General features: G+C 37.0%; 1 protein-coding gene across 5 annotated transcripts in view; it reads right to left on the minus strand.

Moving 5' to 3' along the window:
* Positions 1-23,556, minus strand: part of RPGRIP1 (RPGR interacting protein 1) — a 78,000-nt gene that overhangs the window by 9,894 nt on the left and 44,550 nt on the right. For 2 of the 5 annotated variants that reach the window (XM_081293508.1, XM_081293506.1), the window contains 4 exons: positions 22,966-23,169; positions 22,474-22,606; positions 8,272-8,372; positions 685-877 (listed from right to left, as the gene is read on the minus strand). In XM_081293508.1, the coding sequence (XP_081149634.1) occupies positions 685-877; positions 8,272-8,372; positions 22,474-22,606; positions 22,966-23,169 (631 nt within the window). Of the gene's footprint in view, positions 1-684; positions 878-8,271; positions 8,376-22,473; positions 22,607-22,965; positions 23,170-23,556 lie in introns of all 5 variants that reach the window. The other 3 variants (XM_081293507.1, XM_081293510.1, XM_081293509.1) reach the window with 2 other exon arrangements.

Genomic DNA, 23,556 nt, shown 5'->3' on the forward strand with positions numbered 1-23,556 from the left:
AATGCCAAATGTCTTCTTTGATATAAGGAGAGTAAGAACAGAGTAGGGACGAAGAGCATGAGAAGAAGATTAACATTAAACAGGGATGAGAGGTGGGAGGGAAAGCGAGAGAGAAGGGAAATTGCACGGAAATGGAAGGAGACCCTCAGGGTTATACAAAACTACATACAAGAGGAAGTGAGGGGAAAGGGGAAAATAATACAAGGGGGAGAAATGAATTACAGTAGAGGGGATAGAGAGAGAAGAGGGGAGGGGAGGGGAGGGGAGGGGAGGGGAGGGGGGATAGTAGAGGATAGGAAAGGCAGCAGAATACAACAGACACTAGTATGGCAATATGTAAATCAATGGAAGTGTAACTGATGTGATTCTGCAATCTGTATACGGGGTAAAAATGGGAGTTCATAACCCACTTGAATCAAAGTGTGAAATATGATATGTCAAGAACTATGTAATGTTTTGAACAACCAACAATAAAAAAAAAAAAAAAGGTTGGGATGTAGCTTAGTGGTAAAGCACCCCTAGGTTCAATCCCCAGTACTGCAAATCATCACCATCATTATCGCCATCATCATCATAAAAGATAAAATGGCTGGATTCACCTCCATCAGAAATCCAGAGCACTTCTGACCATCAATCTAAATGTTTGTCGGCCTCCTCTACCCCTCACCACACAGGATATCTCACCCTTGCTAAAGTGGAAGTGGATTTCTTCTCCTTTCCTCGGTTTCCTCAGGGATACTGGAGTCTCTGTCTCAGACAAAGGTAGATCGTAGAATCTATACTCCACATACACCTGCTTTATATTCTCATCAGACATCACTTCAGCCTCTGGATAGAAGGTCAGGGAGACTATTTCAATGCACATCTTCTCTGAATCCTAATAAGGAAATATTATAAGGAAAATATTATTTATTTCCTATAGGTTAGTGAGGCTCCAAGTGTTTAGACTCCATCAAATTAACACATTATTATCCAGAAATCAATCACAGACATAATCTAATATATTACTCCCTGAGAATCAATTCATAGGTTAAAACTGTCACCAAGAGACAACTTGTCTGAATTGTCACAACTAGTCTATGGGAAATTGGTAAGGAGAATCCAGCTATTCTATCTTCCAGTCAAATTTTTCCAGATCATCCTTTCTTGGCCATCTCCACATACAGAAAGAATCAAGATGATTTATGAAGAGAGAGCTTTTTTCCAACTTCAACGAAAACCAATCCAGTATTCTCCTGAGAATAGGACTTATAAGACCTGTCCATCGATCTTGGAGATTTAGTAGCTCCTTCAGCTACAACAAGAGCTTCCTGATTCCCAGTGATTTTTTTTTTTTAGTTGTAGATGGACACAATACCTTTATTTTATTTTATTTTTTAAAGAGAGAGAGAGAGAGAAATTTTTAATATTTATTTTTTAGTTTTCAGCAGACACAACATCTTTCTTTGTATGTGGTGCTGAGGATTGCCGTGCGCATGCCAGGCGAGCGCGCTACCACTTGAGCCACATCCCCAGCCCCTATTTTATATTTTATTTGTTTATTTTCATGTAGTACCAGGGATCAAACTCAGTGCCTCACACATGTTAGGCAAGCACTCTATCACTGAGCCACAACTCCGGCCCACCAATGATTTTTTTGTCCACCTAAGTACATGCCATGGAGGAGGCCACCAGACTCCCACAGTGACTCCAATACTTTCAACTCCACTCCAGGATTGCTGTCCTCTCTTTTGATTGTCCCTCTGTTCACACTAGCATGAGGGAAGTCAAAAGGACAGCCGGCAAATCTCCAGTTTCCAGAAGTAGACCAAGGTCAACATGAGTTCCTCCTTGCACAGTGTAGCAGCAAGACCATGTCAATACAGAGTGGTGTCCTGTAAACCATGGTTCCCTTTTATCTGTGAGCATCCTCCTGGCTGCTTCTTTCCTTTAGGTCATCAAGACAATGCCCATACTACTCCAACTTATCTTTTCTTCTCTTAGAAAACAAATGGAGCACCTGTGTCTTCTAAGAAATTCAGCAAGCAATACTTCCCAACCATTGTGTGTCAGAGTCATCTATGATACTTTTAAAAAATAAATATATTTGGTGTTTTCCTCTCAGTAACCCCCATATAACCCTCCCACAACCCCCATGAAGCAAACTCTAACTCTACACACAATGTTTTCCAAAACATGGGTTTTGGCACTTTGATGAATTAGCTTAATAAGTTTCACTAGTAATTTTTAAAATGAAATAATAAAATATAGGATAGGATGGGATGAGATAAGATAGGATGGGATAGAATAATGCATGGCAAATGGTAAGGGGTAAGGCTTGTTTCTTAAAACTTTCATTTATGAGTTTACTGGGCACAAGGTAGAAATACATTTCTTATAGTGAGTGACATAAGAAAAATACAAAGGCCATTGTTGTGTCAGACTGTTTAAGGTATCTCCTGAGAATATATGCATTTAACTTTTAAATATTTAGGTATAATTTACATACAGTAAAGTGAAAATAACTTAAATGTACAGCTTTGACAAATGTATACAATTGTGTAATCAACACCTAAGTCAAGATATAGAAAATTTCTGTCATCCCAGAGAGCTCTCTCATGATTCAATTTTTTTTTAGTAACTTACCATTTATCAAGTACTCACTTAGTGTGAGGATATGATACTGAAAGCATGAGCAAGTATTTTATAACAAAACTTTATCCCCTTTTTTAAAAATTCAGTGCTTATTACATGTCTCACCTTGTGCTAGATTTTTTTTTAATATAAGATCCTATTCCTTGGAACTTTATCTATGTAAAGTCTTGAAGGTCTGTCTATAAGTAATTTCTTCAACACAGGATTTTCTTTTGTTTCTGCCAGGTACCTGAGGCACATCTTATGTGGGACACTTTAATTCCCTAGCTTGAGGTTTTCAGGCACTGGTAATGTAATTTGGCAGAAATACCCATTTGATGGCTTCCTCCTGGTTATAAAATTCTCAAAGAAGAAGTTTTCTTTTCTTTCTTTCTTTTTTTTTGGTCCAGGGATTGAACCCAGGGGTGCTTAATCACTGAGCCACATCCCCAGCCCTTTTTAATGTTTTATTTAGAGACAGTCTTCCTAAGTTGCTGAGGGCCTCACTAAGTTGCTGAACTCATGATCCTCCTGCCTCAGCCTCCCAAGCCACTAGCATTACAGGCATGCCCAAATGCACCTGGCTCTTTCTTTCTTCCTCAGTACTGGGTATATAACCAAGGGCCTCATGCATGATGGGCAAACGCTCCACTATAGAGCTACATCAAATGCAATATTTTTCTTTCTTCACCTACACCCAGAGTCAAAACTGGTAAGTTTCTTTATGTCACTTTTTATGGGGCAGGTTTATTATAATTTCTTCATACATAAAATCATGTTTAAGTTATGAACTCTATGCTATAGTCTCAATAAATGTTAAGCTGAATTTCTTAAGGTGTATTTGTGGAATAGGTGTCTTATAAATTAATAGCTCTTGATCAAGCAAATTTTGGAAAATCAAGAACAAAGTTTTCCTGTTTCTTTAAAAGCATTGAAAGCTATTCCAATGCTAACATACATTGGGATACTTTTAGACAGTGATACAGAGGTCATTTTTTAGATTTCAAATTACTTTTGATATCTTCCCTGATAAACACTATTATTCCATTAAAACTGAGACTACTGCCATGCCTGGTGGTACACACTTGTAATCCCAGAGGTCTGAGAAGCTGAGGTAGGAGGATTGCAAGTTTAAAGCCAGCTTTAGCTATTAAGCAAGGCCCTAAGCAACCTAATGAAACCCTGTCTTAAAAATAAAGTAGAATAAAGGGCTGTGGGTTGTGGAGTTGTGGCTAAGTGGTAAAGGGTTTGTCCAGTACATGTGAGGCACTGGGTTCAATCCTCAACACCACATAAAAATATAAATAAATAAATAAAGGTATAAAAAAATTTTTTTAAGGGTGGGAGGGCTGGGAATGTGGCTCAGTGGTAAAGTATCCCTGGGTTCAATGCCCAGTACGAAAAACAAACTAAGAATACCAGGGGAATTGTTAGTGACACTGTGAGAGAAAGGCCATTATATGGTGAGACTAAACTGACATAATTTGGGAGGGGGACAATAACTTCAAGTCCATATTCCCATTAAAAACTAGTAATACCTTATTGGGTGTGGTGGCATATTACCAATAATCCCAGCAACTCAGGAGCTAAGGCAAAAGGATTGCAAGTTCAAGGCCATCCTCAGCAATGCAGCAAGGCCCTAAGCAATTTAGCAAGACCCTGTCTCAAAATAAAAATAGAGCTGGGAATGTGGCTCCGTTGTTAAGTGCTCCTGGGTTAAATCCTGGGTACCAAAAAAATAAATAAAAAATAAATAAAAACCACAGTAATTCCTGGGCATGGTAGCATACACCTGTAAACCTAGCAACTCAAGAGGCTGACATAGGAGGATTGCAAGTTCAAGGCCAGTCTCAGCAATCTAGAGTGACCCTAAGCAACTTGGTAAAACCCTGTCTCCAAAATAAAAAATAAAAAGGGCTGGGGGTGTAGCTTAGTGGTAAAGCTCCACTGGGTTCAATCCCCAGTTACCAAAAGAAGCAAATAACAACAACCAAAAAAAAAAAAAAAAAAAAAACAGTAATTCCACCTCTAGGAATCTACCCTACAAAAATATTTACAAAGTACACAAAAATACTTTTTACTGAACACAAGGGTGTTCATTACCAGCTAATTTTTAACATCAAGAGGCTGAACATGACCTAATAGCAAATAGTTGAACAAATTTATTCTATAGAATAGTATGCATCCATTAAAAGGAATCTGTATATTTCTATATATTGAAACTGAAAGATGCCTAAGACAGATTGAAGGTGATTAAAAGGAGGCAATGTATAGTATGATTACATAAATATATATATATATATATATATATATATATATATATACACATTATACAAGTGTGCATGTGTGTTCACTGAAGGGGTATAAACCAGACTGTTAATAAGGACAATCCCTGGGCTGGGGTTGTGGCTCAATGGTAGAACACTTGCCTCCTATGTGTGTGAAGCACTGGGTTCGATCCTCAGCACCACATACCAACAAAGATGTTGTGTCTGCCGAGAACTAAAAAAGAAATATTAAAAATTCTCTCTCTCTCTCTCTCACTCTCTCTCCTCTCTCACTCTCTCTTTAAAAAAAAAAAATAATAATAATAATAAACAAACAAAATAAAGTTATTGTGTCCATGTATATCTTTTTAGTTGCAGATGGACACAATATCTTTATTTTTATTTATTTATTTTAATGTGGTGCTGAGGATCAAACCCAGGGTCTCACACACGTGAGGTAAACACTCTACCACTGAGCGACAACCCCAGCTAACTAAAAATATTTTTAAAAAATAATAAGAACAATCCCTAAGGAACAGTAGTGGGAGGGGCTAGGGGCCCTACTCAATACCTGTGTACAATTACTAAGTCCTATTATATAATTTATTTAGAACCAGGTACAATGGCATGTGCCTTCATCCCAGATACTCAGGAGGCTAAGGCAGAGGATCAAAAGTTCAAGGCCAGTCTGGGCAACTTAGTGAGATCCTGTCTCACTAAGTAAATTGAGTAAGAAAACTTTGTCCTTTACATATCTCTATATTTTAATTTTAACAAGATAGTCACATTATTTTTTTAATATTTATTTTTTTAGGTGTAGATGGACACAACACAATGCCTTTATTTTTATGTGGTGCTGAGGATCGAACCCGGGTCCCGCCCGTGCTAGGCAACCGCTGAGCCACAATCCCAGCCCAAGTCACATTATTTTTAATATTGAAACTTTATTTATAAATATATGTATTTATATTAAATGTCAGTTTGGTAGTGATGGGTCATAATGACAGCAACTGTTTCAAGAATAGAAGAGATAGGGGCTGGGATTGTGGCTCAGTGGTAGAGTGCTCCCCTAGCACAGGTGGGACCCAGGTTCAATCCTCAGCACCATATAAAAAATAAAAAGGCATTGTGTTGTGTCCATCTACACCTAAAAAATAAATATTTAAAAAAAGGAGTAGAAGGGACAACCAATAGTCCCAGAGGAAAAAGACAAAGTAAAATGAGTCAAAACCAAAACAACAAAAAAAATCATAAGTAGGGGCTGGGGTTGTAGCTCAGTGTTAGAGCCATTATTCCCATTTGCTTTAAGACCTCAGATTTTTGTCTCTTTAGCAGTAGCATATATTCAGAACATCAAATTTATCCTCTTTGTCTCTTAATTTCTGTCTTCCAGGATGTCCTAACCCCTTGTATATGCTGACTAGTTAATTTTAACATCTCTGCGCCCTGGCAAAATTAGCTAGCACACCAGAAATAGTAAGGTAAAAGGCATTATCTTTCTGTCCCTAACCTTGTGTAACTATTTCTGTTCTGCCAGCAAGTTCAAATGAGTTAGTATATATTACAGTGGTAATATTACTAATTATATATTGTGTATGTGTGTGTGGTGTGCTGGGCATTGAACCCAGGGCCTCACACACCCTAGGCAAGTGGCAAGCACTCTACCACTGAGGTACATGCCCAGTCCAATCATATACTTCTTTTTGCTGGGATTACAGGTATGCACAAACATGCCCACCTCCTGAGGATCCATAAAGGGAGGTAAGTACAAAGGGCCTTATGGACCCTTGTGCTGATTAATAGAGCTTTCTGGGAACAGTCTTAAACAGCCTATCAATATGGTTCAGTTTTCATATTTAATTTCTCAAGTAATATTTTTGAGTGCACAAAGGTTTGTAGTTTGGTGGTTAAGTGCCCCTGGGTTCAAACCCCGGTACCAAAACAAAAGTTCAGAAGAGAAACTTAACCAATTTGTCATATTATATGCTTAAGTCTAGTGACTTTGGGTTCTTTCTCTCCATTCCAGTATCCTTCATTTTCCTGCAATTCCTCAACACAAATTCTGACTTCCAAACAAGTCTATGAAAGCAACAATTCCCTTTTTTGGAATTCTTACAAACCTTAAATTTTATATCAACATAATTTATCCACTTGATCCTACTTTAGGTCATTTTTTTTTTTTTTTTGGTATCAGGGATTGAACCCAGGAGTGCTCAACTACTGAACCACATCCCCAGCCCTTATTATTTTTTTATTTTCAGACAGGGTCTCACTAAGTTGCTTAGGGCCTCGTTAAGTTGCTGAGGTTGGCTTTGAACTTGCAATTCTCCTGCCTTAGCCTCCTGAGCAGCCGGGATTACAAGCATAGGTCACCATATCTGGCTCTTCCTATATTCTTAATGTTTCTAAAAGGTTCATAATCCTCAATTAGACCTTAATTTTTCATTCAACAAATATTTATTGACTACCTACAAAAGTGCCAGAGAGAATGGCTCAAAGAAGATAACTGTTTTCTACATCATTTGTAATCCTAAAAGATTCTAATACAATGATTTTTTAAAATATATTTGTGAATATTTATTAACATACATGTATGTCCTCAATACGCGTATGTAACTGGTTCCCAATTTACAGCTTAACAGTTTTTTTGGTTTTAGATGGTGTGAAAATAATATGTAGTAGAAACTATACTTTGAATTTTGAATTTGATCTTTTCCCAGACTAGTGATATGCAGTATGACACTCTCTCCTGACATTGAGCAGGGGCAGTGAGCTGCTGCTCCTAGTCAGCTGTGCAATTACAAGGGTACAAAATCTGTACTCTACAGTGAAACTGTGTTACTAAGCCATGATATTTGGTAGGCCAGGGGCATTAAATGCACTTTTGACTTATTATATTTTAAGTTTATAATGGGTTGGGGACATATTCCCTTCATAGATTGAGGAGCATCCATAGTTTCAAAAGAGATTCGAGGCTGAAATGGTTAATATTTATAAATGGAGTCAAAATGGCAAAAATTGAATGATTTGTCTGAACCCTCCTCTAAAGAATCCTTTCCTTTACACATCCCAGAGTAAAGCTGCTCACCTTACATGGACTTAAAGACAAGGGCATCTGTCCAGCTGAGCATGAATCACAATGTAGAGTGAAGGGTATGAGAACAAGAAGTAGGCAAGGATCCAAACAGGAGACAGAACTGTTGAAGCAAGTCCTCATTTACACCAAACCAAACAAACTTCTATTATTGTGTAAAGTACACTTAACTAAATAACTTACATTTCCCATCAAGTTCATTTGAATTGGATTTGAACTTCAAACATGTGGCTACTAAGCACACTGTCATTATTTACAGTCCTGTGTCATACACAATGATTACTCCAGTGTACTTACTGTCTTAGGACATTTCTGAGATATGGGTGTCACTATGATGTCATCACTGTCTGTAGTTTGTGCTTCACTGGCTTCAGAAGCTTGTTCACAGAATTCTTGATCTGCTAGAGAATAGGCTGACGTTACATAACTGTTTCAAAGTACTCTGTCCAGCCCAAGAAAAGAGCCAACACCCACATCTCTGATTCCTTGTCTGACCACTAAATCTAAGTGACTAGACTTTTACTTCACTAGCTAAGAATCAAATCCAATTTTTCAAGGCTCACATCTGAAAGAAAAAGAAAATAAAAGGAAAGATGGAAGAACAGAAATAGAGAGCAATGGAGGGAGGAAAGAGTAAAGAACGCAAAAAGGAATGCAGGAAGGAAAGAAGGCAGGCAGGAAGAAAAGCAGGCGGGGAGATTGAGGGCTTCCTGGAGGGCCTGAAGAAAATTACCAAGTTGAGGAACAGCAGTGCAAATCAAGTATGACAACTGTATTTTTCAAAGATGGTCTCGAAACAATATGCATTCCCTTCTCACAGTGTGATCTCCACACTTCTATTGTGTAATGAGGTCTATGTCCCTCCATTTCAACTGAGGGGGATCTTTGTGATTGTCTCAACCAAAAGAGTATGGTAGAAGTAATGCTGTGTAACCTCTAAAATGTGGCCCCTTGGCCAGCCAGCAAGTGTGGAAACTCAAGCAAATTGCTCAAGAGGGCCCATGTGGAGAGGAGCTGGGACCCCAGGCCCCTAGCCACTGCAGAGCTCCCAAATGAAAATGAGGACCACATGAAGTCATTAGAGTGTGCCATCATGCAAGTTGAACCCATGTGTTCCCCAGCTGAGCTGTCTGAAGTTATGTGAAGGAGAATGACCCTTACCCCCATGACCTGCCTAAACTACAGATTAGGGAGCAAAATAAATGGTTACTGTTGTTTTAAGCCACTAAATTTTAGGGAGGATTGTTACATGACAATAGGTAACTAAAAGTCAGAAAGTCTGTGCCTCCTTCCAAGTCCTAGAGTTGTCTGTTCTATAGAGGTCTCACAGGGAAAAGGTCTGAGATGACACGGGGAAGCAAAAGCAAAGTTTGCTAAGGGGCACAAAGCTTTGCCAACATCTAAGACCTTTTCCTAGTGATCTTCATCTAACAACCATGCAGATCTTTCTCTTAAAGATTAATAAACTCTTTCTCAAGAACTACAGCATCTTGCCTCTGACATGTCTATCTGGACATCTGAAACCAGGCAGATTTTAGCTTCTTTTTTTTTTTTCTAAATATTGATTGATTGATTGATTGATTGATTGTAATTGAACACAATACCTTTATTTTATTTATTTATTTTTATGTGGTGCTGAGGATGGAACCCAGGGGCTCACATGTGAGAGGTGAGCACTTTACCACTAAGCCACAACCCTAGCCCCTTTTCTTTTTTTTTTTTTAGAGAGAGAATTTTTAATATTTATTTTTTAGTTTTCGGTGGACACAACATCTTTGTTTGTATGTGGTGCTGAGGATCGAACCTGGGCCGCACACATGCCAGGCGAGCGCGCTAGGGCTTGAGCCACATCCCCAGCCCTTCTTTTTTTAATATATATATATATATATATATTTTTTTTTAAGACAGGGTCTTTTTTTTTTTTAAAGAGAGAGTGAGAGAGGGAGAGAAAGAAAGAGAGAGAATTTTAATATTTATTTTTTAGTTCTCGGCGGACACAACATCTTTGTTGGTATATGGTGCTGAGGATCGAACCCGGGCCGCACGCATGCCGGGCGAGCGCGCTACCGCTTGAGCCACATCCCCAGCCCCTTAATATATATTTTTAATTGTTGATTGACCGTTATTTTATTTATTTATATGTGGTGCTGAGAATCGAACCCAGTGCCTCACACATACTAGGCAAGCACTTTACCACTGAGCTACAACCCCAGTTCCAGATTTTAGCTTCTTGTGTCAACTAACTGAAGCTCTTATTTTCTGAAGAGTGACATTAAAATAATAACAATTTGGCATCTACAGAAATGGTATTCTAATTATGACAATAAATAGTTGACTATAAATAGTACATGATTTTTAATTACCTCCTGTCCTATATCTCACATTTTCAGTAAAGAAAAAAGAACAGTGGCGATAGGTCAGACTTGATCAAATACCTGAGTTCTTTTCTTATTTATATCCCTTTAATTTCTTTTGTCTAATTGCTCTGGCTAGTTTCCAGAACTATGTTGAATAGAAGTAGTGATAGAGAACATCCTTGTCAGTTGTTTTTTGTTGTTGTTGTTATTGTTGTTTTAATTTTTAGATGGACACAGTACCTCTATTTTATTTACTTATGTGGTACTGAGGATCTAACCCAGGGCCCCAGGAATGGAAGGCAAGTACTTTACCATTGAGCCACAATTCTAGCCCTCCTTATCAATTTCTAAAGGGAGTGCTTTCAATTTTTCTCTATTTAAAATGATATTGGCCTTGGGCTTAGCATAGATAGCTTTTACAATGTTGAGGTATATTCCTACTATCCCTAGTTTTTCTAGTGTTTTGAACATGAAGGTGTGCTGTATTTGGTCAAATGCTTTTTCTCCATCTATTGATGTGATGAATTACATTTATTGATTTCCAGATGTTGAACAAATCTTGCATCCCTGGGATGAACCCCATCTAACCGTGGTGCACTATTTTTAAAATATGATTTTGTATGGGATTTGCCAGAATTTTATTGAGAATTTTTCCATCTATGTTCATCAGGGTTATTGGTCTGAAGTTTTCTTTCCTTGATGTGTCTTTGGTTTTGGTACCAGCATGTTACTAGCCTCATAGAATGAGTGTGGAAGGGTTCCCTCCTTTTCTATTTCACTGAATAATTTGAGGAGTTTTGGTGTTAATTCTTCTTTGAAGGTCTTGTATTTTTGGCTCAGAATCCCTTGGTCCTGGGCTTTTCTTTGTTGGTAGGCTTTTATGGTGTCTTCTATTTCACACATATTTTTTTTTTTAGAGAGAGAGAGAGAAAGAGAGAGTTTTTAATATTTATTTTTTAGTTTTCGGCAGACACAACATCTTTGTATGTGGTGCTGAGGATCGAACCGGGCCGCACACATGCCAGGCAAGCGCGCTACCGCTTGAGCCACATCCCCAGCCCGGTGTCTTCTATTTCATTGCTTGAAATTAATCTGTTAAGGGCTGGGGATGTGGCTCAAGCGATAGCGCGCTTGCCTGGCATGCGTGCAGCCCAGGTTCCATCCTCAGCACCACATACCAACAAAGATGTTGTGTCCGCCGAGAACTAAAAAATAAATCTCTCTCTCTCTCTCTCCCCCACTCTCTCACTCTCTCTTTAAAAAAAAAATTAATCTGTTTAAATTGTGTATGTCCTCCTGATTCAGTTTGGTTAGATCATATGCCTCTAGAAATTTGTCAATGTCTTCAAGATTTTTCTATTTTATTGGAGTATAGATCTTCAAAATAGTTTCTAATTATCTTCTGTATTTCAGTTGTGTCTGTGATGATATTTCCTTTTTCATAATGAATTTTAGTAATTTACATTTTTCTCTTTCTCTTTGTTAGTATGGCTAAGGGTTTATCAATATTATTTATTTTTCCAAAGAACCAACTTTTTGTTTTATCAATTTTTTGAATTGTTTCAATCTCATTGATTTCAGCTCTGATTTTAATTATGTCCTATATCCTACTACTTTTAGTGTTGATTTGTTCTTCTTTTTCTAGAACTTTGAGATATAATGTTAGGTCATTTATTCATTGACTTTCTATTCTTTTAATGAATGAGCTCAATGCAATGAACTTTCCTCTTATCACTGCCTTAATAGTGTCCCAGAAATTTTGATATGTTGTATCAGTGTTCTCATTTACCTCAAAGTATTTTTTTATTTCATCCCTGATTTCTTCTGGTATCCATTCATCATTCAATAGTATTTTATTTAGTCTCTAGGTGTTAGAGTAGCTTCTATTTTTTATTTTATTGTTGATTTCTAATTTCATTCCATTATGATCTGATAGAATGCAGGGTAGTATCTCTAATTTTTTTGTACTTGCTAAGAGTTACTTTGTGGCATAGATACAGTGTATATTAGAGAAGGATCCATGTGCTGCTGAGAAGAAAGTTTACTCACTCATTGATGGATGAAATACTCTCTATATGTGCATGCGTTAAGTCCAAATTATTGATTGTATTATTTAGTTCTATAGTTTGTTTAGTTTTTGTTTGGAAGATCTATCCAGTAGTGAGAGAGGTGTGTTAAAGTCATCTAGTATTATTGTGTTGTGGTCTATCTGATTCTTTTTTTTTTTTTCCTTTTTCGGATCCATGTGTTTTTTTCCATCCTTTCAACTTTAGTCTATGGATGTCTTTGCCTATGAGGTGAGTCTCTTGGAGACGGCATCTATTATTGGAGCATCTTGGTTTGTTTGGGGGCCTTTTTTTAATACAATCTGTCAGTGTATGTCTTTTCTTGGGGGGGCGAGGAGGGTATTGGGATTGAACCCAGGGGTGCTCCATCATCAAGCCACATCCCTAGCCTTTCCTTATTTTTTATTTTGAGACAGGGTCTCACTGAATTGCTTAGGTCCTGGCTAAATTGCTGAGGTTGGCTTTGAACTTGCAATCCTCCTGCTTCAGTCTACTTAGCTGATGGGATTTCAGGAATGTGCCCAGAGGTCTATGTTTTTTGATTGTTGAGTTTAGGCCATTAACATTCAAGGTTATTATTGAGATATGATTTGTATTCCCATTCATTTTGGCTTATTTCTGGTTTTTAATTTGACTTAATTTCTACTTTGATTGTCTTTTCCTTAACTGTAGTTCCTCCCTTTGCTGGTATTTACTTTTTTTTTTCTTCATTTCCTCTTCATGAAATATTTTCCTGAGAATGTTTGGAAGTGCAGGCTTTCCAGTTGTGAATTCTTTTAATTTTTGTTTATCATGGAAGGTTTTTATTTCATCTTCAAATCTGAAGCTTACTTTTACTGGTATAAAATTCTTGGTTGGCATCCATTTTCTTTCAGAGATTGGTATATGTTATTCCAGGACCTCCTAGCATTAAGGGTCTAGGTTGAGAAATCAGCTGATATCTGAATTGGTTTCCCCCTATATAAAATCTAAATCTTTTCTCTTATGGCTTTTAAAATTCTATCCTTATTCTGTATTTTCATTATAGTGTGCCTTGGTGTGGGTATGTTGTAATTTTGTGCATTTGGGATCCTATAAGCCTCTTCTATTTAATTTTTCATTTCATTCTTCAGGTTTGGGAAATTTTCTGATATTATTTCATTGAAAAGATTGTGCATTCCTTTGGTTTGTATCTCTGTGCCTTCCTCTAACCTAATAAATCTTAAATTTGGTCTTTTCATGTTATCCTATAATTCTTAGAAGTTCTATGTGGTCAATTTTATTTTCAAGATTATATATTTTGGGGCTGGGGATGTGGCTCAAGCGGTAGCACACTCGCCTCACATGTGTGCGGCCCGGGTTCGGTCCTCAGCACCACATACCAACAAAGATGTTGTGTCTGCCGAGAACTAAAAAATAAATATTAAAAATTCTCTCTCTCCTCTCTCACTCTCTCTTAAAAAAAAAAAAAAGATTATATATTTTGGGCTGGGATTGTGACTCAGTGGTAGAATGCTTGCCCTGGATTCAATTCTCAGCACTGCATATAAACAAACAAAATAAAGTCCATAGACAACCAAAAAAAAAAAAACATTAAAAAAATATTATATATTTTGTCTTCATTGCCTGAGGTTCTGTCTTCCAAGTGGTCTAGTCTGCTGGTGATACTTTCCACTGAATTTTTTATTTGGTTTATTGATTCCTTCATTTTGAGGATTTCTGCTTGATTTATTTTTAGAATCTCTATCCGTTTATTGAAGTGATTTTTCACTTCCTGAAATTTATCTCTGATTTCACCCTACAATCATCCTTTATGTCGTGGATCAGTTTAATTATGTACATTCTGAACTCCTTCTCTGACATTTTTTTCTACTGTGTTGTCAATGGATTCTATTATTGGAGCATCTTGGTTTGTTTGGGGGGCTTTGTTCCCTTGTTTTTTCATGTTGTTCATGTGTCTTCCCATCTTGCAGTGTGGATCTACTAAGGTAATACAGTATTTACCCTGTAGACTTATTGTGTCCCTGAAGGTTTCAAGTACCTCGCCTTTAAGGGGGAGATCAATATTAACAGCAGCCAATGCAAACAATATACAGCCTTGAACCAAACAGCTCCTATTAAGAAGTCAGGCACTTCTCTCCCATGCAATCCTGAGGGCTGAGGGCTAGATCCTATGTGCCTGTCACAGATCGCTGTTCTGTATGGGGCAGATCAGGACTAGGCACAAAGAGCTGTGGGCTGGCTGCACAGCTGTAAGCAATGGCCTGTGAAGACAAATACTATATTAATGCCAGATTTTTGAAAATCAAAGTTTGTGTTAAAATTCACAGTGAGCCAATCCCTAAAAAACAAATGCCGAATGTCTTCTCTTATATAAGGGGGGGGGGGTGACTCAAAATGGGTAGGGAGGAAGAGCATGAGAAGAAGATTACCTCTAGATAGGGAAGAGAGGTGGGAGGGAAAGGGAGGGAGAAGGGGAATTGCATGGAAGATAGAAGGAGACTCTCATTGTTATACAGAATACATGCATGATGAAGTGAGGAAAAAGAAAAAAAAAGAGTGTCACATTAGATTGGGTAGAGAAAAGTGATGGAAGAGGAGGGGAGAGGAAGGGGGGAACGGAAGGACAGCAGAATAAAATAGACTTTATTATTGCTGTATGTATATATGTGACTGCATGACCAATGTGATTCTGCAACCTGTACACTCAGAAAAATGAGAAATTATACCCCATCTGATTCAAATGTATGGTATGTCAAGATCATTGTACTGTCATGTGTAACTAATTAAAACAAAAAAAAAAATCACAATGAACAAACATCAAAATTTTAAATAAAGACAAGTTTATTAAAATTACCTTGCTTTGATTTCTATTTGTACTACTGAGTATTCATCTCTAAACACTATAGTTTAGATTTACCCATTTTTGAAATCTATAAAAATAGAAGCATACATTATATGTAATGTATGTTATGTTTGGGTTCTTTCACTCACATTTTCAAGAGTCATTCATATTGTTGACAGAAGCTACAGGTCTTTTTTTCCTATACAGTATTTCATTACATGCATGTATCATAGTTTACTAATCACTCTACCACTAATGAACATTTGTGTTGCTTATACTGTATTGTTCTAAAGAACAAATATATTGTGATGTAGCACTGCACATGGCTGACCTTCCTTTTTGTAGAGTGGGTTTCAAATCTTTTGCCCACTTTTCAACTGGCTTTTCCTTTTCCTTTTTTTTTTTTTTTTTTTTGAAGGGGAGTACCAGGATTGAACTCAGGGGCACTCAACCACTGAACCACATTCCCAGCCCCTTTTTATATTTTATTTAAAGACAGGGTCTCGCTGAGTTGCTTAGCACCACGCTTTTGCTTTTGCTGATGCTGGCTTTGAACTCTCGGTCCTCCTGCCTCAGCCTCTCAAGCCACTGGGATTACAGTTGTGTGCCACCATGCCTGCCCACCCCACCCCCCTTTTTTTTCTTTTGATTTGCAAGAGTTCTGTATATTTTCTGAATTTGAGCCCTTTGATGGTTATGCATGTTGCAAATATCTTTTCCACCTTGTAGCTTGTCTGGATGATATCTTGATGAGCAGAAAATCTTAGCTTTAAGGTAGGCTACTTTATAGTTTCCTTTTTTTTTTTTTTTTCAGAACTGGGATTGAACTCACAAGCACTCTGCCAGTTAATTAAGCCCTCAGCCCTTTTTTATTTTATTTTGAGGCAAGGTATCACTACATTACCCGTCTGGTCTTGAATTCGTAATTCTCTTGCCTCTGAAATATAATAATCTAGTTGCTGTGAACTGTACCTCTTTATGTGATTCTGCATTTTCCTGAGATCCAATGATGTTTCTTTTTCATATGCTCATTAACCATTTGTATATTATCTTTGGTGAAATTTCTATTCAAATTGGGGTGTTTTATTATTTACTTGTAGGAGTCCTTTATAGATTATGGATACAAGTCCTTTGCCAGAAATGTGACTTGCAAATATTTTTTACTAGTCCATAACTTGTCTTTTCAATTTCTTAATGGTATCCTTTGAATAGCATATGTTTTTTTGTTTTTAAAGAGAGAGTGAGTGAGAGAGAGAGAATTTTTTAATATTTAGTTTTTAGTTTTCGGCAGACACAACATCTTTGTATGTGGTGCTGAGGATCGAACCCGGACCGCATGCATGCCAGGCGAGCGCGCTACCGCTTGAGCCACATCCACAGCCCAGCATATGTTTATTATTTTGCAGAAGTTCAATTTATCAATTATTATTGATCAATTAGTATTTTGTCATATCCAAGAAATATTGTCTGATCTAAGGTTAAGATTTTTTTTTCTGTTTCCTTTTAGAAATTTTATAGTTTTGGTTCTGATATTTAGATCTATGATCCACTTTGATCAATTTTTGCACATAGTGGGTCTAAGTTATTTTTTGCTTCCCTAATTGTTCACATACCATTTTTTGGAAAGATTGGTATTTCTCCACTGAATTGCTTGGAATCTTTGTGGGAAATCAATTGACCACAAATATAAGGGTTAACTAATTCAGTCATTCTAGATACAGGCTTATCAATTTTGTTGATCTTTTTTGGGGGGTACTTGAGGGTTGAACTTTGGGTCACTCAACCACTGAGCCACATTCCCAGCCCCTTTTTATATTTTATTTAGAGACAGGATCTCACTGAATTGCTTAGGCCTTCTTTGTTTGCTGAGGTTATCTTTGAACTTGAGATCCTCCTGCGTCAGCCTCATGAGCTAATGGGATTATAGGCATACGCCATGGTGCCTGGAAAGTTTGTTGATCTTTTAAAACAATTTGTAGGTTCACTGATTTGCTCTATTCTTTTTCTGTTTGCTATTCCATTGATTTCTACTCTGATATTTTTTATTTCCTTCTTTAGGTTTGATTTTTTTTCTAGCTTCTTGAAGTGAAGCTGAGATTATTGACTTGATATTTTTATTTTTTTACTAATTTAACCATTAAAGGCTATAAAAATTTCCTTATAAGCACTGCGTTAGTTTCACTTCATGAGCTGTATAATGCTGCACTTTCATTTTTTTATTCCATTTAATATAATTTCTAACCTTTGGTAATATTTCTTTTTTGACTCATAAGTGTGTTAATTAATTCCCAAATATTTGTAATTGTCTGCATTAATTTATTATGAGTGTCATAACAAATTAGTAGAAACTTGGAAGATTTAAATAAAAAAAAAATATTGTCCTAGAATTCTGGAGGGCTGGGGATGTGGCTCAAGAGGTAGCGCGATCACCTGGCGTGCGTGCGGCCTGGGTTCGATCCTCAGCACCACATACAAACAAAGATGTTGTGTCCACCGAAAACTAAAAAATAAATATTAAAATTCTCTCTCTCTCCCTCTCTCACTCTCTCTTTAAGAAAAAAAAAAAAAAGAATTCTGGAGATCCCAAGTCCAAAATCAAGGTTTGGCAAACTATGTTTCCACCAAAGGCTTTCAGAAACAGTCTGCCTCTTCCTTTTTCTTCTCTCTTTTCATTTTATTATTTATTTATTTACTTATTTATTTGTTACCAGGGCACTTAACCACTGAGCCACATTCCCAAGCCTTTTTATGTTTTATTTTGAGACAGAGCCTCACTAAATTGCTTAGGCTGGCTTTGAAGTCAAGATCCTCCTTTCTCAGCCTCCTGAGCTGCTGGTGTGCACTACCATGTCCAGCTCCTTTTTTTTTTATTTTTTCCTTGCCCTTTCCAGCTTATGGTTGCTCCAGGTGTTCTCTGGCTTGTGGCTACATGAATCTCTGCTGCCACCATCCCATTGCCTCCTCCTCTCCTGTGTGTGTCATTGGATTTAAGGTCCACTTAGATCTTCATTTTAAGATCTTTATTTAGCTTAATTACATCTGCAAATAACTTTTTCCCAAATAAGGCAATATTTACAGGTTCTAGGATTCAGGACGTGGACTTTTTTTTTTTTTTTCTGGAGGCTACTGTTCCATCCACCACATTATCTATTTAAATTCCAAATATATTTAAACCCACAAACTCGGGGCTGGGGATGTGGCTCAAGCGGTAGCGCGCTCCGGTTCGATCCTCAGCACCACATACCAACAAAGATGTTGTGTCCGCCAAGAACTAAAAAATAAAATATTAAAAATTGTCTCTCTCTCTTTTTAAAAAAAAAATAAAAGAAATAAACCCACAAATTAGTATTTTTGCTTTATATAGTCATTTACATAGCATGTTCTTTGCTTTTCTTTTTTTTTTAAAGAGAGAGTGAGACAGAGAGAGAGAGAGAGATAATTTTTAATATTTATTTATTTTTTCTTAGTTCTCGGCGGACACAACATCTTTGTTGGTATGTGGTGCTGAGGATCGAACCCGGGCCGCACGCGTGCCAGGCGAGCGCGCTACCGCTTGAGCCACATCCCCAGCCCTGTTCTTTGCTTTTCTTCCTTACTGCATCTTTGTGTTTCTTTCTAGGATAATTTTCCTTCAGCCTAAAGAATGACTTTTTAATATGTGGCTTGGAGGCAAACTGTTTTCATTTGTCTGAAAATGCCTATTCTGCTTCCATTCTGGGAGAATATTTTATTGGGTGGAGGACTCTTTCTTAGTAGTTCATTATTTTCTTTCAGCACATTGAAAATATCTTCTGCTGGGCACAGTGGCATACTGTAATCCCAGCAACGTGGGAGGCGGAGTCTAGAGGATCAAAAGTTTGAGGGCAGCCTCAACAATTTAGCAAGACCTTGTCTGAAAAGAAAATAATGCAAAAGGGCTGGAGATGGGGCTAGGGTTGTAGCTCAGTGGTAGAGCGCCTGCCTAGCATGCATGAGGCACTATGTTTGATCCTCAGCACCACATAAAATAAATAAATGAAATAAAGGAATTATCTCCATCTTCAACTAAAAAAAGGGGGTGGTACCTGGAGATGTAGTTTACTGGTAAAGTGCTCCAGTACAGCCTCCTGTCCTCCATCAAAAAAAAGAAAGTATCTTCTTTTCTGGCTAGGCTGGTAACCCTTAACAAGTCAGCTACTCTTCTCACTGATATACCAATGGTTGTCTATTTCTCATAAAGGGTTGCTTTTAATATTTTCTCTTTGATTTTATCTTCTGAATTTTTACTCCAATCATACCTAGATTTGAATTTACTTTTTCTTAATGTGTCTGAGTTCATTTCATTGACTCAATATATTTTATTAGTTCTGGGAAACTCTAAGTCATTATTTACTTTACTGTCTCTGTCCTTCTTCCTTTTTCTCTCTTATTTAATAAAGTGTAGCTTTGACCTCTTCATTTTATCCATATGTCTCTTTTCTTCTTCTTTTCTTTTTGTATTTTCCTTTTTAAAATATTTTTCCTATTTTAAAAATTGTTGATGGACCTTTATTTTGTATGTATGTATGTAGGTATGTATATATGAATATGCAGTATTGAGAATCAAACCCAGTGCCTTACATATGTTAGGCAAGCTCTCTACAAGCTGACCTATAACCCCAGCCCTGTATTTTCCTTCCTGTCTCTGCTTGCTTTACTCTGGGTATTTTCATTAATTCTCATGTCAGTTTCAACCTATCTCTTTCAACCTATCTCTTTCTTTAAGTTTCTGTATTTATTACTTCTATAATTTATATTAGTTCACTTCTAAATCTGTTACATATTTTAAAAATATTTTGTAATGATTTAGAAAAAAATAAATGGGTGCACAAATTATTAAGCAAAATGACACAATGAGCAAGATATTTGTACAGTCTCTAAATAACTTCTCATAGATTATGTAATGATTACAAAGGAAAAAAGGTAATTTGACAGATCCTTTTTTTTTTTGGTACCAAAGATTGAGCCCAGGGGCACTCAATCACTGAGCCACATCCCCAGTCTTTTTTAATTTTTATTTTTTTATTTTGAGACAGGGTTGCTGAGGTTGGCTTTGAACTTGTGATCCTCCTGTCTCAGCCTCCTGAGCTTTAGACGCTTTCTTAACCAAGTGGTCAATGCTAACATCACTATAACAGTACAAACTGGCATCATGTACTGCCTAACTATGATGTACTGAGAGGTACACAATATCACTTCTGTGTTATTCCTGTAAAAAAATTCATTATCTAAATCTAATTATGAAAAAGCATCAGAAAATCTAAATTAAGGAACACTCTACAGAAAAACTCATATCTTCCAAAGATAATAATATTATGAAAGTCAAAGAAAAGAGGAAGAAATGTTGCAGGTTAAAGTAGACTAAAGAAAGGTGACTAAATTCAATGCACAATGCTGGACTGAAAAACAATAAACTAACAAACAAACAAAAAAATGAAAAACAGCTTGATCTAAGGAACTTCATTGGAACAAACAACTAGAAAATTATCAACATGGACTAGACATGTCCTTGTGGTAAGTTTTGCAAATCTGATAATTATACTACGATAATATAATTCCCCCTTTTTAGGAAAACAATTATAGTAGTAAGAAGGTATAATATTTGCAAATTAAGTGCTTCAGAAAAATGTGATAAGTAAATAGTGGCAAAACATTAAAAACTGACAAATTTGGGTGAAGGGTATATGTGGGTTTTTTTTTGGTCTGGGGTTGTGGCTCAGGTAGAGTATTTGACAAGCATGCATGAGGGACTAGGGTTGGAAGAGGACGAGGAAAAGAAAAAAAGAAGAGGAGAATGGGATGGGGAGAAGTAAGAAGAAGAACTGAAAATATATGATGTGTGTGTGTGTGTGTGAGAGAGAGAGAGAGAGAGAGCGCACATGCTATTCATGTAGCTTCTCTGTAAGTTCGAAATTATTTTAAAACAAAATTACTTTAAAACTTAGGATGGGCTGGGGATGTGGCTCAAGCGGTAGCGCGCTCGCTTGGCATGCGTGCGGCCTGGGTTCGATCCTCAGCACCACTTACCAACAAAGATGTGTCTGCCGAGAACTAAAAAATAAATATTAAAAATTCTCTCTCTCTCTCTCTTTCTCTCTGTCTCTCTCTCTCTCTCCCTCCCTCCTCTCTCACTCTCTCTTAAAAAAAAATAAAAATAAAACTTAGGATGCCGGGCTGGGGCTGTAGCTCAGTGGTAGAGTGCTTGCCTAGCATGCATGAGGCACTGAGTTCAATCCTCAGTACCACATAAAAATAACCAAGTAAAAAAAAGTAAGTAAAAAACTTAAGATGCCAATTTTCATAGCCCCATTTTCTCCTGAAAACTTAAAGCTCAGCTCTTATCTTCATGAAGGTGGTAAACACAGTTGTGCAGTTTATGTCAGATAACTCCAATGTCAAGAATCCTGGTAGACATCAATTCAACCCTTACTCCAAAAAGCAATTTTGCATCTTAGGGTATAAGAGGCTCACAACAGTGCTGCCCTCACGGTCCCAGACAAGAAAGTGGGAAATTCTATCCTGGGCAGACAATTGCTTACCCTGGGAAGACGCTGAATTTGGACTACATGCCTACTTCCCCACCCCAAAAGTCTACCCAAAGCATGGTTCAACCTCTTCTCAGCCTCCTCCAGACTGGCAATGTCCCAGGGCTGAAGCTGTTCCAACTCACCTCTCTGAGCTCCAGGCATTTCCCTGGTCTAGGTTAGGTAATTCTTTCCTTTCTTATTGGCACTTTAATGCTTTTAAGAAACATTAAGAAGATATTTTAAAAATATACTTACTTTAGCTTTCTAACTGTCACTCATGGGAGAATTAACCCAAATTACCTAGTTTGCCTTTAGGATGATCTGAAATCATCTATTTTTTATTTATTTTTTATTCAAAGCCTTACCATAATTTTTTTAAAATTTTTTAATTAACTTCACAAATGAACCAGTCACATTCCTCCTAATTCTTTGTAATAATAATTCCCAAGACCCTGAAACAAATCAACATTTTACAAATAGTAGGTCACTAAACTAGCTAGCCAACTAGCTACATATACAGTCCTTTCACTAAGAATTCCAGCCTTGGTTGGCCTAACCCTCATACTTGTAATCCAAGTCAGGCTTAGAGACTTACATACTAACTTCTCATTAAAAGATTAACAAGGCCAGATAAAGCCAGACAGTAATTAGCTTTATAAAATTATTAAATGATTAAATAGAAAATTTAGATTTTAGAAAGACAATACCATTTATAGGATGTGGGGGTTCCTCTTCTTTCAGTGCTGACTGTGATAATGTCATTTCCTTTTCATTGGTCTGAGTTTTAAGACCATCATCTATGTTAAGCCCTGAGAATTTCCACTCGGTATAGTTCACCTGCTTCCGAATAAGAATAATATTATGTAAGTGGTCATATCTTTGTTTTCTTTTTTTCCCTTTCTTTCTTTCTTTCTTTTTTTCTTTCTTTCTTTCATACTAGCTCTAACACACATATATACACATGTATATGTTATTCTAAGTATAAATTGTAAAGTACATAATATAGTGAATTAAATTGTTTTTGACATAAAGCAAACAATCCAAGGATTCATTAAACTACTTGTCTTTGTGAAAACAAAAGCTAGCCACAAATAGCTATGATTATTACTTATGTATCTTCATCTGCTTCTATCTCTGAGAATAAGGTGTGGGGATACTACAACCCATATTTTAGTTCTTCAGGGGTTTCAAGGTCTTACTTGTAGTGTATTTCCATTTAAGACGTTACGACTAAGATACTCCATTCTATTCTTTCCTTGGACAATTATTTTTTTTCCATGTTTTCTTCTTGAGTAGCTTGCAACCTGGTGTTCCTTTTCTTTTTTTTCTCCCATCTGAGGAAGTTTTCTCTTTGCTTGATACTGGTCAGCTTCAATGGGAATCTCAGAAAATGCTATCTGGTCCTGAATAGAAGAATCAGAGACAAACTTAAAGATGATAGTTTAACAATCTTGATACTCAAGAAAGGGACTTATGAATTAGCATTAGATTTCATTTTTCTCCTGCCATGGAACTGAAAGACACTGTCTCTCCTCTCCACAATAAATACAGGGTTTTGCTCCATCAATAGCCTCCAGAGCTGGGCACAGTGGCACACTCCTGTAATCCCAGCAGCTCAGGAGGCTGACACAGAAGTATCACAAGTTCAAAGCCAGCCTCAGTAACTTAGTGAGACCCTAGATAACTCAGTGTGACTCTGTCTGTTAATAAAGTATGACAAAAGTCTGAGGACATTGTTCAGTGGTTAACCCCCCTGGGTTTAATCCTTGTTACCAAAAAAAAAAAAAAAA

The sequence above is a fragment of the Spermophilus citellus genome (genome assembly GCF_964194105.1).
Source record: "Spermophilus citellus genome assembly, chromosome: 4".
In the NCBI taxonomy this organism is placed as follows: domain Eukaryota; kingdom Metazoa; phylum Chordata; class Mammalia; order Rodentia; family Sciuridae; genus Spermophilus; species Spermophilus citellus.